The 20,351-nt window shown below is 40.2% G+C and overlaps 1 protein-coding gene across 16 annotated transcripts in view; it reads right to left on the minus strand.

The window, feature by feature from the left end:
- ANK3 (ankyrin 3) overlaps nt 1–20,351 on the minus strand; it is a 755,525-nt gene that overhangs the window by 273,082 nt on the left and 462,092 nt on the right. For 4 of the 16 annotated variants that reach the window (XM_060406463.1, XM_060406454.1, XM_060406453.1 and 1 more), the window contains exon 1: nt 9,625–9,810. The exons of 10 other annotated variants lie outside the window; for them this stretch is intronic. In XM_060406463.1, the coding sequence (XP_060262446.1) occupies nt 9,625–9,660 (36 nt within the window). In that variant the 5' untranslated portion in view covers nt 9,661–9,810. Of the gene's footprint in view, nt 1–7,660; nt 9,811–9,898; nt 9,954–20,351 lie in introns of those variants that run through there. 2 more of the 16 variants (XM_060406465.1, XM_060406464.1) reach the window with 2 other exon arrangements.

Here is a 20,351-nt window from a genome sequence, read left to right on the forward strand (position 1 = left end):
TCACCTGCCTCCCAAGGGATATACAACCATTTGTATCAGGGAGGGAGAGTTTTGAATGTCTTAATAATATGAGGTCAACATAGTAATCTTTTGCCTTTATTTGTACTAGCCAGGGGCAGAATTTCAAGTCACTTTGACTTAAAACTCTCATTAAAAATTTTTTCCTTACACAATAGAGGCTGCAATTTCTCTTAGTATGCTGTAGACACAGATTATATCTTAACTCTACTATGTGTTAAGTAGAAACCATAAACAATGTTAGGAATTGAGAGAACAGAATGATTTGACTAAATGACAGGGAAGTCTCCACCTCCCCTAAAAACTCCCTGACACTATATGATGGGAATACGGCTCTTGGTATATATCCAAGAGTAAGGGTATATATACCCTTACAGCTCATGGTAAATAAACAGTTTATTTCCCCATTGAGCAAAAAATGGGAAAGTGTTCATGAAAGTTCTATTGTAGCCAGAGTACCTTATACAAGATGTGGAACAAGGTCTAACTCTTTACCCAAAATATATTTGAAGCTTTAAATGCAAACCAAACAAACTCCTCATTCCATCCAAGGACATTTCAGATAGGGCGAGCGAGTCTTGATTTACATCAGAGTGAAGGTGTACAAGAGGGATACGTTATTTTAAGATTCATAAAATATTTATCTTTGGTTATTCTGAAATGATAAAGGTCCAAATAAGTAAGCAGGAAAATAGCCACAGATGGAGAAATCATTCCTGCAAAGATGGTTTTGCAGGTACATTCCTTATCAGACTTGATATCTCTGCTGTGTTTGGGCATGTTTCAGGATATCTCTTGGGACAAAGAAGCACTAGACAAAAGGTAACACGTTGCTTGGGGAAGAAAAGAAAAAGTCTATTCTCAGCATTCTTGGAGCTCAACAATTCAGAATATGGAACAGCCCTGGAGAATTTTCTGTTTTTTTTTTTTTTTTTTCTCCTATCTTCATCCACAAAGATGGAATATTACAGCAAGGAAGATTTAGTCTTTAGGGAATTTTAATCATCTTCATTTTAGGGAATTATTTTCTCCATTGAGATACAATAAGAATGCAATGGAAGATTGCATAGAAGAGCAGTTCCTGTTAATTTGCAATGTGTCCCTTTTGTAGGTGGCAGGCTTTCCAAAACGTATAACTGAATGCCTTTTTCCACTTGTTAGGTGGAAGGCGAGTGCTGAACAAAAAAAATATATAGCCATTTGGGGTCTTAAAATTTCTCATTGTCAGTCATCCCTGTCTCTCTTGCTACGCTTCATCTAGTTCATCTGTCTCAATTATTTCCCACGTGAACTTGTCTTTTAAGAAATCTGTTTTTGCTCTCCCATGAGTGATGGCTGCCTATAAAATACCTGATGCATAATCCATACTTCACTGTTCACTTTGGGAAATGGCTGTCTTAAAGGAGCAGGCTCCCCTACCCCGGGAAAGATCGGTTGACGTGTATCTCATATTGCCTTTATTTACAATTGTGTTACAGCACGAGTGTCACTTACGTATGTGCCCTTGACTGACCTCAGCAATATGTACTAAATCTCTAGACACACAGCCCTGAGCTACTACACTGTTAAGCAAAGGTTTATTATACAGATGATTAAATCTTAGCCTTAATAAACAGCTTTGCTTTGTATTAACAAAAGTAAGGTATTTTTTGCACACACTTTGCTTTTTGAGGTAGGTAGAGATCACCTCATCATTTCTACTGTAAAAAGAGGAAACGGAAGCAAAGACGGGCATGATTTGCTTAACTAGTTAGAAAATTGCTGACAAGACATTTGAGATTCCTGGATTTAATGTTCTTCCCACTACTTCATAGTCCAAGAACAAGAAGGAATTCATCCACAATTTTATGGTATGCACTAATAAAAAGAATTGGTTGAAGACTTTCCTGTCAGACTCCTGAGATGAATGAGATCTCCAAGGTCAACTGGTCCCGCCTCCCAACTCTCTCTCCTTACACAGCCATCCCACAGAATGCTGTCGGGCACAATAACACATCTCAACAGTGTGACCCCACGTCTCACAGATGAAGAGGACTAAAAACAACAGACGACTTTGTCTCTTTAGACATCAAATGAAGCTGCTGAGGCCCAATGGTCGAAATATTATGCAGTCAACATTTGGGACTCTATAAGCACCTTTGTTTACAAAACAAACACCAGGTTATTGCACATCTCGGCTGAACAACATGGATAACAACAGATTGCAGAGTCCCTTAGAAATCTCACCTCGTAATACTAAGATAACACTACTTATCACTTAAGAAATACAGAGCAGCTACTTCTGGCATCACGTGTGGTGGATGATATAAAATACGTCAAATGTTTGGGATTTTTCCATTAATTTGGTATGTTATGAATCAGAACGAGGATGTCAGGACTTCATGCTTAAGGATCCTTATTATGTAGGAGGTATTGGCATGAGGCCTCAGGGAACTATTCACATTTTAAATATAGCAACTGAAAACAGTGATAAGCTAAAATTGGTCTAGGTATAAGGAGAAAAGAGAAAGTATTTACAGTGGAAATGAACATTTTCCCAATGTTTTTCTTTTCTTTTTATGAAATCAGGAAATAAATAGTTTGTTTTTTAGTGTGGATAGACTTGATGTTGCAAACATAACTATTTTCTCCTGGTGCATGAATGTACTATCTATGGTCTGGATCAACAAGGTAATCACAATATACTGGACTTCACTTCCTGGTCAGATAATTAGAGGCTTGGGGTTAAAAACCCAGAGGAATTGAAGGGTGAGGCTGACTAAACCAGAGGGAGATGTTAGCTAGTGAGAGGAAGGGTTCTTGAGTTTATCATCCTAAAATGCTGTGTGCTAGCTGGTATAGCTGAAGCCTTGCTGGTATATGAAACTATCTGCCTTTTTGGGGGATCCTTGCAGGGAGGGTATTTTATACTGATTCTTTTCAAAACCAATATACCAAAATGCTACTGCTCTTTTCCATTTTAACTTTTCATTTCTACTTGAGTTCTCTGATCAACAAAGGAATCTTAGGAGCACTTGGTGAAAACATAACTAAATAAGCTCTTATGGGAATGAATAAAATGTATTTAAAAATAAGCTCAAATCACTAGCAAAGTCAAATATAGATAGATAGTTGGGATTCTTAAATATTCTTCAAGTGACATTACAGAACAACAATTGTATTGGGTTGACCAAAAACTTTGAGTGTTTCTTTAAGATGTTAAAAAAAACCTGAAGGATCGTGCTAACCCAATAATTAAATCTTCACACTTAGTGCAAGAGGGTTGCTCAGTTGTAAAGAATCCGCCGGCCATTGAAGAAGACGTGGGTTCAATCCCTCTTCTGGGAAGATCCCACATGCTCTGGAGAAAATAAGTCCCTGCACCACATTCATGGAACCTGTGCTCTAGGGCCTGGGAGCTGCAACTATTCAGCCCGTGTGTCCTAGAGATCACGCTCTACAACAAGAAAAGCCACCACAATGAGAAGCCCACATATTGTAACTAGAGGGTAACCCCAGCTCACCACAACTAGAGGAAAGCCTGCAGAGCAACAAAGACCCAGCACAGCCAAAAATAAATAAATTTAAAACATTATTTAAAAAGTGGGGGTGGTGATGGGGACAGAGAGAAAGCAGGTAGTGCCTGGATGTGCCTAAGATCTTTTTCAAAGTACAATGAAAACTCATGGTAAAGATAAAGAAGGATTTTTTTTTTCCACTACATAAAGTAAAACATTTAAAAATAGACTTTATTCTAAAGTTAAGTTACCCAGTGAAACATGTAGTCATAAGCAGTCGCAACATGGTGGGAGACTGTGAAATATCCTGTTATACTATAATCTATCAGCAAAGACATACTACACGGATCCTGGGAAGGATGGCTCATGTTTAAGGAGCTTCTCTTCATGCAGAAGATAAAGGTACTAAGTCAGGGTTAGCACGTCATATATGTATTTTAAGGGTTTGGAGGAAGATCTAACCTAATCTATCCCATCCTATCAGCAAGTACTTTTGAACTGTGACGCTGGAGAAGACTCTTGAGAGTCCCACGGACAGCAAGAGGATCAAATCAGTCAATCCTAAAGGAAATTAATCCTGAATATTTATTGGAAGGACTAATGCAGAAGCTGAAGCTCCAATACTTTGGCCACCTGATGCAAAGAGCCAGCTCATTGGAAGAGATCCTGGTGCTGAGAAAGACTGAGGGCAAGAGAAGTGGATGACAGAGGATGAGATGGTTGGATAGCATCACTAACTCAATGGACATGAGCCTGAACAAACTCTAGGAGACAGTGAAGGACAGGGAAGTGCGGCATGCTGTAGTCCACGGGGTTGCAAAGAGTTTGACATGTCAGAGCAACTGAACAACAATCAGCTAGTCAATATATTTTGATGATTGCAGAATTCAGACTCTGGAGCCAAAATGCCTCAGTTCAGCATCTGGCTCTACAGCTTACAAACTGTGCGACACTGGAAAAGATACTAAAACATACTGTAGCTCCGTTTCCTCATCTATAAAATGAGAACAGCAGTAACACTGAACTTGTAGGGCTTGTCGATAAGCTTAGTAGTAATAGTAGTAGTTGAGTTGCTAAGTTACGTCTGACTCTTGCAACCCCATAGACTAGCCTGCCAGGCTCCTCTTTCCATGGGATTCTCCAGACAAGAATATTGGAGTGGGTTGCCATTTCCTTCTCCAGGGGATCTTCCCGATCCAGTAATCTTACCTAGGTCTCCTGCATTGCAGGCAGATTCTTTACTGACTGAGTTATGAGGGAAGAAGGGAGATAACACATAAAGCAGTTAGAAATGGCCTGGCACACAGACAGCCCTTAATTAATGCTATTCATTATCACTATTTCAAAATTTTTTAAAGTTAAGTTTTTTGCTTGGTTGTCTACAGCTATGACCAGAAGAGTCAAATGAACATAACTGTTCACACAGGATCTGAACTCATAAACTGACCTGATTTGAGCAGTGCTTTCAGCAACTAAGCATGCAAACCAGGCCAGAGAACATCCGCGGTGCATTCCGCCTACAGTAGTGCTTCTCAAACTTGTCTCAGGGTTCCTTTCCACTCTTACACATGACTGAGGAGCCCCAAAGAGCTTTTGATTCAGAAGGTTATAACCTTTACTACTGGCCATATTAGGAGATAAAACTGAGTATTAAACACACACTTATTGATTTAAAATCACAGTAACACACTTATTACATGGTAACATAAAATATATGCCTCATGAAAAAGAAATAAATTTTCCAAAAAACAAAAGAACTGTACAAGGTGAGAAGACTGGTACTGGTTTATAGTTTTCAATTCTCTTTAATGTCTGATGGGAGAAGACTTGACTCTCATATCTGCTTTGGCATGCAATCTCTGGCCATGTGTTGCTTTGGAAATCTGACCTCAAACAGACAATGTAGTTAGAGAAGGAGGGATGTCATAGACACTCTTCTGGAAGGAGACAGGGACACCCAGGGAGTCCTGGACCACACTTTGAGAATGGCTGATCTACAGGCAAGTTGTCAAAGGCTTACTTCATGGTACGGAGGACTACTTTCTCTGAACAGGAGAGTATGAGCAAGAATCATGACTAGCCAGAAATGATACACGAGAACCAACACATTCTACTGCAAGTGGTCCCACCATGTCAGAACGACAGCGGGGAAATTCTTTATAGAACCTTGTCCTTGTATAAATGCAGCTCTAGAGACCAACCCTGGTAAACTTCTGGACTGGAAATAAATCTTATTTTATTCACTAAGACAGAAAGCTAGCTAGTACAATTTCCTGTTTAAAATAATCAAATATTGAAAAATAATTGCCATTTATTATAAGACTCAATGGTGGCTAGAAGGCCAAACATTATGTTAAGTCTCATTTATGAAAAATTTCTGGCTCCTTTTCAGCTCTATAAATAATACCATGTTTACTCTCAACTTAATTCAACATTCTTTTGATGAGAAGCTACCCTCTTCAGAAATGAAGAATTATTTAAAAAATTCTAACAACTTTTTAATTGAGTGCTTAACATGTACCAAACTCTGGGGCTCAAAGATGAGTAAGACAGTCTGTTTAAAAAGTTACAGCGTTATTCAAAGTATAATTTATCTTATTGATATAAGTGTTTTAAAAATATAACAGAATGATCACTGAATTACAGAAACATGCAAATCAGTAATATATCAGAATGATGCTAAGTTAGAACATAATATAATCAAGAATTCAAGACTAAAGAAAATTGAAGCATACCCAGATTTTACAAAACATTATTTAACATTATTGACTTTTTCTACTCTTTAAATGGAAACAACATTCACTTGCCACTTTTCCAAAGAAAAACAGCACTAACTTCTCAGTACTCTCTGGAAATAAGTGTCTATCTTGAACATCTACATACATCCAAATCTTCATTTCATATAATAAAAAAGGGACTACTAAAATTAAAAAATTAGATTCTTTATAGACTTTAACACTTAAAAATGATTAATTAGTTAACTATAGATATGTGCCTGAAATTTGTTATATAATCTAATAATATATTTATCAATAGTCTAATTAAAAGGTATAGTTTAATTTTGATTGATTACTAATTTTTGCAATATACTCTGGGGTTATAATAAAGAGAAAATATAACAAATAAATATTTGCATTAGGATAAAAGAGTTGGCAAATATATTTTGTTTCATAACCGAAAAGGCCTTAACATTATAAAGAGAATGACTATTCAAAAAAGATGACAGATTTTAAATTCTCTTTTGTTCAAATTAATATTGATTAAACTTGGTTATTGCACAGATTTATAACTGAGAAGAGGTAGTATCTGTATATTGTCACACGAAAGAAAATAAATTTAGCTGATAAGTAAATACCATACTAACTATATAACAAAAGTTTTCACTTCAATACAAGAAACTTAAAAGCTGGCAAAAGAGTTCCGTTTTTTTCATAAAATCTTGACATAGATAGTCTCAGCAGTAAACTGATAGGTTTTGTGATTTCTGTTTTAAGCTAGATTATATAAAATTTTCTACTTGCTCCCAACTTCTTAGAGTGAAAATCATCAATAATAAAATTAGGGATTCTCTTAACAGATAAACATGTATTTATTAATGGATTATTAAACCAAATCTATAAAATCAAACACATCTGAGTTGGAAGATAGAAAGTAATAACAAGAATTTCTATCTGGTATTATCATAAAATACCTTTATAGAATTTAAAAGTAATTCACAGCTATTGAAAGATCTGATTATTAACTGCCTCTAAATTGTGCATTAAAATTATATTAAATTTGAGCTTTTCTCAATATTATTAGAGTCTAGATTTTTTTTTGGCATGAGCGTTATTTAAAAGTTCAACTTTAAGACTTAATTTTTCATCAAGGCTTAACGGTAAAATTAGTTCCATAAAGGCTTGATTATTAGCAACCCATGAGAATTTCTAACATTGGCAAAGGTATACATATGTTTATATTTTTAAAAGGCTTGTGCTGCAAATATTTCACAATAAGAAGCTGTAAAATCACTGGAAGTTTCTTCCATAACACAACTAAGCAATCCTGTAGAAAAATCTCTAAACAACTCTATAGAAACCCCAAGCCAAACAGAAGGAGCAAGAGGTATTAATGATCATTTGGGAAAATGTAATTATCTACAATACCCTCTCTGCAAGGATTTTATCCATAGTTCAGCTCATGCAGATGAACTGTTCAGTCTTCAAGCCAGAGTTGAAACCAGGAGATGAAGAATCCTTATTCATTGTCCAACCAAGCCCAGTCCAGCAAGAGTACATGCTACTCCATTGTGACGCGACTTCTGTGTGATCTGTATCGGGTCAGTACCCTTCCAGAGTCACTGCTTAGGGCAGGATAATTTCAAATTCAGTCTGTCGTTTTACTACATGCTTTTTCAAACAGCATGCCCACCAAAACAGAAAATGCTGCACATATGGGCTGAGATCAAATGCTTTCACCATTCAGTTGATATATTCTGACACAAGGCAGAAACAAGATGGTCTGCTTTTATTCATTTTTTCCTTTCAGATCTCATCTTTCCTTCTTAAATTAATTTATTACTTTGTAAAAGGCCAAAGTTTTTACATGCTTTAATATCTGTCATATTTGCACTTGGCTCAAAACTTCCCAGGAATTAATATTTCTCAAAGTCAAGTCTCACTAGGTAATCAGCAAATGTCATTATATCTAAAATTTTTAGCTCTACAACTAATTGAACAGAATGCATATCTAAAAGTCAACTTTCAATATAGCTCATAATTTTTGATGGGTGATTATTTTTAGAGTGTCATAACATGATTTTTTAGGTGGGACTCACCTGTCAATATGCTTATATTACTAGTAAATTACAACTGATGCCAGGAATTCATGAAAAACATTTATATCTTTATTCTGAATCTCAATGTTTAATCTAAAAAGTCCTCTCTCTTAAGGCACATGTTTGAAAATTCTCACTCAGATTAAAATCTCATAGATGTCTACTGTTGAATATAGCAATATTCTGTAAAGATCATAAAAGAATATTCTTTGCTGAAAGATTAACCTATCTTTAAGAACACCAATATTAAAATTGAATCCATTTAAAATAAGGTTCCAAGTTGTGAGAGAGATCTCCTAATTGCTTTCTGCAGCACTAAGAAATGACAGTTCTTTTCTCAAAACCATTAGCAGGTCTTTCTAACAGAGAATGGATCCAGGACAAATGTATATTTTCCTGATGTCGTCTTCTAGTCACTATGACCATTTCATATGAAAGCCTCATCTTACTTTCCAGGATTTAATATACTGAATTAATAGCAAATACTTCTCCCTTCTATTCATAGTGTCCTCATAGTTAGATAAACCGACAATAACTGAAAAGGCAGGTAGAAGCAAGAGATCACATGAAATCCTGAACTCTGCTATAATCTAAATAGTATTTTATGAAACCTTCACAATCAAATACATCAGAATTTTATGAACATCACACCAAATATCTCTTTCCCATAGTTATCCCTTAAGGGGAAAAGACTTACTATGCTAGTTCTTTAAAATTAAATGAGATGCCTTATTTATATCTATGTGTAATTCTATGAAAACAAAAATAACATTACACTTCCAACCTCCAAACTACATCCTTCGTCCACTATTTACATGAGTTTCAAAAACAAATTTTAACCCTTTACTGTTTTTTTCTCAACTGTGGAAGTCCATATCCTCGATAGCAAATAATACAGCAAAAAAGGCTGAGTTTAAAGCTGTCAGATTTTTCTTGAGAAAAGTGTGACAATTCAAACTTTCTTACATTCTTGGGTCCACTGGGCCCTTCCTGCACCCAAAACTGCCCACTATCTTTCTGCACGTGAATAAGCAACCTCCTAAGACCGGCCTGAGATGAGCACATTACAAGTTACATCTGAGGCGAAACGTACCTAGAATCCAGATCCCAGCAAAACAGAAAGAAAGGACACCCACTGCCCCCCACACGTGGAACTCAGGCAATCCACGGTGCAGAGGAGCAGGCTTCCTTCTTACCTGCCAACAAACATTTTGTAAAAGGCACAACTAATCAAACCCAAAACGGCACTTTCTGTAAGGAAAATGCATTTCATTCCAAATCGTAGATGCTTACTTGTTCTGGGAAGCTGTCTCCCTCTTCCACTGCCATTCTCTGTGGCCAAGTATGAAACCTGATAACTCAATTAGTTAACACTCTGGACACAGCATTGCGTCTAAAAATATCCGCCTTGGGGAATGTAAAGGTTTCCCCTGACTCCTAGTAAGGAGGTCCAAACTGGTCAGAATGTCCCTAAGTATTGAAACAAGGGGTGGGTGGAGGCAAGGATGGCCGATGCCTTGGTCCTTACAAACAACACAGTACCTCCCAGCATTCCCCTCGGACTTACCATATCTGTGGCTTCCAGTCAAGCTGCGTGTATTTAGTCATGATATGGGGATACCGAAAATAGCAGGGCAATCAGCTGGGAGTGTACCCTGGCTGCTGGGAATCTCTCATGAAACCAGCTTTTGTCATTCTGCTTATCAGCACTTTCCTCTGTATGCAGGCTACTCTGACATTCCTTCTAAAGACAATACCACCATTTTCTCCTCCTCTGGGATCCAGTAAGACCCACCACCCTTTACTACTGAGCTTTTTCAGCTTCTAATTTCTTTTCTGCATTAGCTTCACTATTGAAGATATGGATACACACACACACACACACACACACACACACACACACACACATTAAAGCAGACTACTACCAAGGAGAGTTATCTTACAAACTTAATATCCTTCTGTCCAAGGACAAATATAATTGACGACCTTTTAAAAAATATAGCACTATAAGAAGCTCATGAGTACAATCAGAAAAAAAAATACTCATTGAATGCTTCTGATCAATGTTTTTCAATTTAATTTTTAAAAAATAGTCGAATTCAGTTTTTCAGATTTGGGGCATACAGTACTTAGGTAACTTTTTACTAGTTTTACCCTTGAGTTCAAAAGTCAAAGCCCTAAAAAAATCCATCATCCTAAGAACTTGCATTTATGTTTTGTTTAGAATAGTTCTAATCGATAGGTCCCTCAGATCTGTCAGACTTGAAGGAAACCATTTGTAGTGAACTGAATTCAATTTTAAGAAGGCCAGTGTGTATGTCTATTCACTCTCTGTCTATTTACAGAGCCTACTACTGGTCAGCCACTCCTCTAGGTGCTGGTGTGGTTTGGGCAAGGAAAGACAATAAGCAAATTAGAAAAAAAAAATCCCTCCCTTAAGAAAGCTTATATTCCAGCAGGAACAGGGCAGACAGACTCTAAGCCATAAACATAATAAAGAAACTCTTGAATACAATGAACAGAAAAAGTACTGTGGAAAAAGAGTAAAAAGGGGGGATTATAAATGTGTGTTTAGGGAGGGGGTGTATAAGCCTGATACTAATAATACTGGTAAAATATTAACCATGTATATAGCATAGGATTTTATGTTAAGAATATAATTATTAGTATAACTAATTCTGTATAATATTAAGAGCCACATGAAATTTCCATTTTTGTAGGTCACTTCCATGTACATACCAGCAATTTCATATGGTTTAATAATATAATCATAGTCATTATCATCATTTAATAGTTATTAAGGGTGCTGCAGGCAAGGCACTATATTAATTTCTTACATATCGCTGCACTGTGAAGCATTTTCTCTTTATAATTGTGAGCAAGACACTAGTGTTTATATAGGTTAAATAACTTGCCAAGGACACCAGTTAGGAACTAGCCAGAATTTGCATCTAATTCTACAGGATTCTTAAGGGAAGGTTATACACTGCCAGCCAACAACAAGTACATGTTTTCTTGGCCCTCAATGTGCTTTAGATATATTTTCAGTTGGAAACACTGAAAAATTGAGAGATATATCAAAATATAGTTCCTGTTCAAAAAAATAAATAACGTGAGGATCTGGCAAGTCGGGGCCCACCATTCTGCTGGGCCATGACTCCGGTACTGAGCGATGGGTTCCTGCCTCCCCTCTTAGCATCCCGATGGGCTGACTATGGTCTGCTTCACTCCTTGACTTTAGGGGGCTACTATCCAGAGGCATTTGATATTGGGCCTCTGTTCTAAAGTCTAGGCCTAGAGACAGAGTGAAGTAAATCAGAAAGAGAAAAACAAGTATTGTATATTAACACATATATGTTGAATCTAGAAAAATGGCTAGAATCTAGAAATATGGCTATCAAGGGGGAAAGGGAGGTAGGGTGGGAGGAATTGGGAGATCGAGATTGATGTATATATATATATACACTATTGATATTATGTATAAAATACACAACTCATGAGAGCCTGCTCTACAGCACAGGGGACTCAACGCTCTGCAGTGACTAAAACTGAAGGAAATTGAAAAAGGAGAGGATACATGTATACATATAGCTGCTTCACTTTGCTATAGAGCAGAAACTAACAACATTGTAAAGCAACTATCCTCTAATAAAAATTAATAGTAACAACAAAAAATAAAGCCTGTGCTTCTGACTGCTGGGTTAGTGATTCCCTAGGGAGTGTGGCACCACAGGAAGGCAAATGACACCCAAGATAGGGGTGACCCCTGGGGAGGTCAGGCATGGCTCTGAAATGCCTGGGGTCATCTGCCAGCTGCACACCTTCGTCTTTTCCCCACTTTCTGCATTCAATCATTTATACAGTCACACTGTTGGAGGTGAGCCTCTGATAGCCGCTAGTAATGATGCTTTCGCAGTGAACACCGGAGAAACCCTGCCGGGCCTATCTCTGGACTGACACACAGGAGAGCCAGAGTCACCCCTGGAATATTGTAGGTCGGATTCTCCTGCTGCAGCCATGAGGGGTCGGGAAGGGGAAAGGCCCTGTCAGGTGATGCCCGGGAGGGGTGAGGCTGGCCGAGAAAATCCGCACCATCCCCGGGCCAGCTGTTGGAAGAACGAGGACAAACTCTTCTACCAAATTCTGGGCTGTTTTGCCAAGCTCAGCTCTTGCCTCTGGAGCCTCAGACTTTCTTCCAATGACATTGGCTGTGTTTCTTGTTCTCTTCAAGATCGCCCTAGATGTCTGTGTTAACACACTTGGTTTACCAGAAAGCTGGGGGCCTAGGAGTGCAGGGCTGTGGGTCTATTCATTGGATGCTATAAGTCATCCCTTGTGTCCCCAAGGGAAATCAGAGAGCAAGATATCAGGCTCCATGTGAGCATCAAAGCACCACCAGGGTTTAATCACACGTAGTAGCAAGGCATTCTTCCTCACATCTGAGATCCCTCCTGCCAATTTCTTAATCTCCTGTCTCCAGTGAGAAGACAGAACAGTTCATTATTGTCTTCCAAATACTCAAAACTATTATTGGGTTATCCCCCACCTCTCTGATCTCCTCATTCCCTAGGATAAATAATCCCAACTGATTCAACCTTTCCATGGAGTACTTCAAGGAAGAACACTCCATCAGTTCAGTTCAGTCGCTTGGTCGTGTCCAACTCTTTGCAACCCCATGAACCGCAGCACGCCAGACCTCCCTGTCCATCACCAACTCCCGGAGTTCACTCAGACTCACGTCCATTGAGTCAGTGATGCCATCCAGCCATCTCATCCTCTGTTGTCCCATTCTCCTCCTGCCCCCAATCCCTCCCAGCATCAGAGTCTTTTCCAATGAGTTAACTCTTCGCATGAGGTGGCCAAAGTACTGGAGTTTCAGCTTTAGCATCATTCCTTCCAAAGAACACCCAGGACTGATATCCTTTAGAATGGACTGGTTGATCTGCTTGCAGTCCAAGGGACTCTCAAGTGTCTTCTCCAACACCACAGTTTAAAAGCATCAATTCTTCAGCACTCAGCTTTCTTCACAGTCCAATTCTCACATCCCTACATGACCACAGGAAAAACCATAGCCTTGACTAGACAGACCTTTGTTGGCAAAGCAATGTCTCTGCTTTTGAATATGCTATCTAGGTTGGTCATAACTTTCCTTCCAAGGAGTAAGCATCTTTTAATTTCATGGCTGCAATCACCATCTGCAGTGATTTTGGAGCCCCCCCAAAATAAAGTGTGACACTATTTCCACTGTTTCCCATAATTACTCCCAAATAAGAAGGGTAATAATTCCCATAATTGTCTCTTTCAACCTACCCCCTAGCCAGGACATTTTCTTTCCCCCGTGATCATTGCTCATCTCACAGATACCACAGCTGCAAAAGGAGAAGCAGAGATAGAACTTACCCGAACAGTGAGCACAGGCTGACATGGGAGGCTATTGTAGCCTGAAATGGGAGGCTGGTGGAAAAAAACTAAATGCTCCAAAATGGGATATGATGTTCACACTTTCTATCTCATTTTCGGAAAACAACTGTGTGCTACTTGTAGGAGAACCAATAGTCAAAAATATTTCTCTCACAAAAGATAGTCCGTCATGTAAGCTTGGAGTTCATGTACTCAAACCTCATCATTTGAAAGATGAAGAAATGGAAGGCCAAGTGGTTCCATGATGGTACACTATGAATCCATACTATTGCTGTACCTAGAATTCATAATGGATTCCTTCAACAGGCACCAAGATGGAGGGTTTTTACCGAGTGATACTGCAAAGCACAAAATGAGATTCAGCTTGTGATTTTTTTTAAGGGGCACCAATACTGCTCTTGAGGACTGATGCTCCCAAAGAACGATGGTGCCAGCATCCCTCAGGTATTCTTCATTTGGAGTTCGGATGAAGGAACAGAAACTTGCATCAGGATGTGTAAGGAAGAGTCCCTGGCTTAAAGGAAAGTCTGGTGATGTTTTTCTGCATGGATCTTTAACGTACAGAGCATCTTGGAGGTTACAGCCTTTATACCAATCTAGTCTCCCACTGGAAACCAAGGATCCAGTGTCCACTCATGTCAAGCCACTCTGAGTTGTGAGTCATCCGGCTAGGACTGGCTGGGAAAGTTTTCTGTGAGCACCCTCTGCCAGCAGAGGATACAGTTTGGGCCGAGAGGAGGGCAGGGGTGCTACGAAGCTGCTTGCTTGCTGCGCTTTGCTTCCGGCAACTCGTTCTGTGTGAGGGCCTCCAGTGACTTCTCTGGCCCTGCCTGCGGGCTGGGGGTACTCTGCACTGTCTGTCTCTTCCTGTCACCAGACTCCCAGTGGGGGGCTCTTCCCTACATGCCCAATGGACATTTCAGGAGGGTGGAGGAGGCAGAAAGGAACCAAGGAGAGGCTGGTAGCATGCGCATGGATTCTTGGGCTAGCCCCCAATGTCAGAAACCGTTCCTAAGAGGAAGAGGGTTTTTTGTGCCTGTGCTGAAATCATTCCTGAAATCTCTTCTCTTCACAAATCCTCTTAAGACCCAGCAGGTCCAAGACAAATCCTTGGAGAACTGCCGCTTCCCTGTTTTGTCCACCCTAAAAACAGGTTTTCCACATTCCAGCTTTTTAATTGTGAAGGTAGGTTTCTCATGGGATGTCATCAGTATTTAGGTCAGGGGATCTCCAAACTATGACCTGAGGGCCCAAGCTGACCCACTACCTGGTTTTGTGCTGCCCATGAACTAAAACTGGCTTTTACCTTTTTAAATTGTGGATGTAAATTAAAAGAATAATAATATTTTGTGGCAAGTGAAATATGCAACTCATATTTCAGTGTTCACAAATAAAGTTCTATTGGAACATGTGGGAGGTGGTATGGCCAAAAAAACCCCAAAAAACAAAAAACAAAACATAAAACACATACTTTCTGCCCTCTTTCAGAAAAAGTTCACCAACCCCTAATCTACAGCCAGGAGGTTGGAAGTTGTATTCTTATGACATATTTTTGAAAGGCAGTGGAGTATCCTGGGTACCTATAGTGCTATCTGATCTTTGAGATTGAAAAATGGCAGGAACCTCACAAAACCCCCGTAGAATACATTCACCTATTAGCATCATGGGACAGAAAATATCACTGTCTTTTCATGAAATAATTTAAGGTATTAATATACTTTCTATCCCCTCTCTGTGCATAATATTGAACATTAGAACCTAGATCCAGTGAAACTGTCTCTGTTTCATATTCAACAAAAACATAAAATGTGTTTTGAAAGGAAAACAAAATGATGTCAGGATTGACATCACGAATATGACTCTTGAAAACTTGTAGTAACAAAGTGTGCTCTCTTCTTGTTTTCCTCCTTTCCAGTTGAGACCATGACACGGGCATTATTCACAGGAACACATGGAAAAAGCAGCTCATTGAGCTTCTAGGAGGGCAAATGATCTAATCTACAAGACAGCTTTTAAAGAGCAGAGTAGTCTGGATTGGCCATATTCAGTATTTTCCATATCTTCATCAGGGCACATTCTACCCTCCTTTATCAGCAGAGAAACAGACAAGAAAAAGGATAAAAGAAAAGTGTAGAGATTCAGAAGGGACAGCAGCCCCTTGTCTTTGGAAGGAGAATGAGTTTGGGATGGCTCCTGTGGGCACCATGGGAGAGGGTGGTGAGGAGAAGCCCAGTGTTCAGGGAAAACACCCCCCTCTCCCTCCTCTGCATTCCAAGAGTCCTAAGCCCCCACCACTTTTATTAAAACAACCAATTCTAAGGTGAGAACTACCAATTCATCAAAACTCTCAGAAGCTTTGATTTATCCCCAACGAAAGTAGAGACAAATTTCTTTTGCACTGAATGTCTGGGTTCTGGGGACTGCTCTTTCACTTTCATAGCTTCCAAACCCCATCCACACATTTCCCAACCCCCCAGTCCCCACTACCACACTCCCTCAAAATCTTGTATTCCAGAAGAAATGAAATGAACTCAAAGATTCTCTCCTCTTCTCTTTTGCAAATGGCTCTGTACGCAAATGAGGCCAGTAGAATAAAGAAGGAGGTCCCTTAGCAAAGATACAAGAGAACAAGTAGCGCATGGTGACCTATATCCTATCTTTTTGCCTTTTCATACCATTCATGGGGTTCTCAAGGCAAGAATGCTGAAGTGGTTTGCCATTCCCTTCTCCAGTGGACCACATTTTGGAAGGACTGATGCTGAAGCTGAAACTCCAATACTTTGGCCGCCTGATGCAAAAAGCCAACTCACTGGAAAAGACCCTGATGCTGGGAAAGATTGAGGGCAGGAGGAGAAGGGGACAACAGGGGATGAAATGGTTGGGTGGCATTATCGACTCAGTGGACATGAGTTTCAGCAAAGTCAGAAACAGTAAAGACAGGGAATCCTGGCATGCTGCAGTCCACGGGGTCACAAAGAGTCAGACACGACTGAGGAACTGAATAACGACAGCCTATGTCATCTTCAGCACTTCATATATGGGCATTCTCAATATCTTCACACTTCAACTCTAACAGATTGATAAAAGGTAAAAGGTTCAGTTCAGTTCAGTTCAGTCTCTCAGTCGTGTCCGACTCTTTGCAACCCCATGAATCGCAGCACGCCAGGCCTCCCTGTTCATCACCAACTCCCGGGGTTCACTCAGACTCATGTCCATGGAGTCCGTGATGCCATCCAGCCATCTCATCTTTGGTTGTCCCCTTCTCCTACTGCCCGCAATCCCTCCCAGCATCAGACTCTCCCTTAATGAGGAAGAACACTGGTCTTTATGAGCCCAAATTGCATGAAGAGAGCCCAGCTATTTCCGGACTACCAAAGCTGTATTCAGTGTAGCCTGAAGAAACAGAATGGCAAGATATCTATTAATTATTTAATAGGCTCTTGAATATATAAATAAGAACATGCAAAATTCAGAACTCATTATGAAATGATCACTCCTCTCAGCTCCAAGGGGTTCCATTGAATGTAAATATCCCGCAGATGAAACTATGTTTCTGCTATTATGCATGTTCAGGGCTTGAGATTTTGAAAATATGCTCTGGGGCTCTAACCAGTCTAAGAACAACACCTTTAAAGATGATCAACTTATAGTTGTACATTCTCAACATGGACACATTACTCTGTGAGGGTGTCCAGAAAATCTGATGCCTGTACAGTTTTCTGAAGATGAACTAGAATGCTTGAAAAACATTCCCTGTTTGACACTTGTTCGTAAAGGAAAAACACTTGCCGAAATAGACCAACCCTTTAAAAATTCTTTATTTAAACCAGGGATCCCCAACCCCCGGGCCACGAACAGGTGTGCACAGCAGGAGGTGAGCAATAAGCAAGCTTCACCTGCAGCTCCCCACTGGCTCACCGTTAGTCAGTGTCTCACTCACGTTAGTGCCTGAACTATGCCCCATTCCACCCTCCGTGGAAAAACTGTCTTCCATGAAACCCATCCCTATTGCCAAAAAGGTTGGGGACTGCTGATTTAAACCATAAAAAGGAAGAAACCAAAGGTAAGGAAGAGAGAAATTGGACTTGGGTCCACAAAATCATCCAAGGCACAGTCCAACTTAGTATTCAAAATTGCATTTTCTCACCTGAAACCAGTGCACTCAGTTTCTTTAAAATCTTATGGCATTGAGTTAAAGTGCGTGCATGCCCACACACACACACACACACACACACACACACACACACACACACACACACACAGAGTGACCTATGTTTCCAGGAATCTTCTAAGGGTTCTTCAACTCTAATTGCAAAGCTCTCATTCTGACTTCTGGTTGACAAATTCCCATCCAGAAATGAAGAAATTAAGATCCTTTCGCCAGACACTGCTTTTGCTATAAATACACACACACACATACTATGTGAGACATGTTAAATGTGGATAATTCTTTGAAGAAAACCAGTTTTCTTTTGTAAATAGAAGACACTAACTATTAACCCATAAAATTATTCCTTAGAAAAAAAGCTATGTATGATTTGGATACATTAAGGAAAATAATAAATAGTGGTTTAATAGGAGGATGTAAAAATGCATTCATCAACAAAGTTCAAGAGCCAAAGAATTTAATAAATCACTGAGACATATTATGAAGCAAGTCTGGACTCAGTAGTCCTGATGCCCTCCTGAGATAGACCCACATTCTGACTTCTATCCAAATGAGCCCCAGATTCTAACACAAGCAACTCCCAATGTCTAAGATGTGTAGAAATGACAGAATTGTGAAAGCAATTTCCTTTTTACTGAAAGCACATTTTCCCCAGAAATTCAACGAGGGGGAGAACTCAGTACCAAATCTCTTCACACATCGTTCCATGTGCAAGGTCCTTTTCCTCAAGTCTGGAACTGAAAAGGTCAAGTGGAGCAAGTCACATGTTGGCCTGCTACTGGGCAGAAAGGACTGGCGTCCGTCATGTGTTATGTTCTAAAGGGTGAGAACACTTAATGACTCCAGCCCACATTCCAACCATCTTTAATCTCTCTCAGGCAGCAGGGCATGAAAGGGGGCTGGGAAGCAGCAGCCAGTTATCAGAGAAAGCAAAAGACCTCCTCCTTTCATCAGAGTGCCAGACTTGGTGGGGAAAGGCCATCTTGCGGTGGTGGTTATTCAATGACAAAGACTTGTGGAAAGTTCCCCTGTTCATCTTCTAAACCAGATGGAGGTCTGTTGGCTACTGGCTCCAAAGCAACATGCAGTCAAAACAGCACATGGATAAACCAGAAGGAAAGGAGGATCATGTGTCTTCTTTTGGGTACAGCTGAAACAGCGGCTGGACAAGGGTGTCCCCCTTCAAACTTCCTAGGCTATGAGATGCACCCCATACTGAATATTTCTAAATCTAACTGCAATGAACCGTAATTCTACTTTGCCACACTGAAGGATAAAGTCTTCATACTTAGTCCATTAACTAAATATTAACTAAGCAATTGGGTACTTGATGCTAAAGCTGAAACTCCAATACTTTGGCCACCTCATGCAAAGAGTTGACTCATTGGAAAAGACCCTGATGCTGGGAGGGATTGAGGGCAGGAGAAGAAGGGGACGACAGAGGATAAGATGGCTGGATGGCATCACCGACTCGATGGACGTGAGTCTGAGTGAACTCTGGGAGTTGGTGATGGACAGGGAGGCCTGGTGTGCTGCAATTCATGGGGTCACAAAGAGTCGGACACAACTGAGTGACTGAACTGACTGACTGATACCTAAACAAATTCTTTGATATCACTTATTACCTCTACACCCCTTCCCCCACCCTGAATTTATGCTAAGGCCACACAGGCTTCTTTAACAATGTTCCAAACACTAATGTTATTCCTGCCCTAGGGTCTTTGCATTTACTCTTTTCCGGGCTTCCAGGCAGGCGCTAGTGGTAAAGAATCTGCCTGCTAATGCAGGAGACACAAGAGATACAGGTTTGATCCTTGGGTCAGGAAGATTCCCTGGAGGAGGGCATTGCAACCTACTCCAGTATTCTTGTCTGGATAGTCCCATGGACAGAGGAGCCCGGCGGGCTACAGTCTACAGGGTCACAAAGAGTTGGACACAACTGAAGCGACTTAGCATGCATGCATGTGCCTAGAATGCTCCCTTCCCCTAGTTCTTCCAGGGCTGCTGGTGCCGTCTTATGAATGAGGCCAAAGAATAAACAGCATTTCCTCAGATGAGTCTTCTCTGGCCACTTAATTTAAAGTAGGCCTGGGACTTCTCTGGTGGGCTAGTGGTTATGTATTGACCTGCCAATGCAGGGGACGTGTGTTTGATCCCTGGTCCAGAAACTAAGATTCCACATGCCCTGGGGCAGCTAAGATTGTGTGCAGCAGCTACTGAGCCTGTGCACCCTCGAGTCCAGGCTCTGCAACAGAAGAAACCACTGCAATGAGAAGCCCGCACACAGCAAGGGGAGAGTAGTCCCTGCTCACAGCAGCTAGGGAAAGCCAGTGTACTGCACCAAGGACTCCGCACAGCCATAAATAAGTAATAAGCAAATCTTTAGGAAAAAGTTGGCTTCGGGGAACTACCTTGACACCATTACTTTCTA

Source organism: Ovis aries, chromosome 25, assembly GCF_016772045.2.
Source record: "Ovis aries strain OAR_USU_Benz2616 breed Rambouillet chromosome 25, ARS-UI_Ramb_v3.0, whole genome shotgun sequence".
Taxonomy (NCBI): Eukaryota; Metazoa; Chordata; class Mammalia; order Artiodactyla; family Bovidae; genus Ovis; species Ovis aries.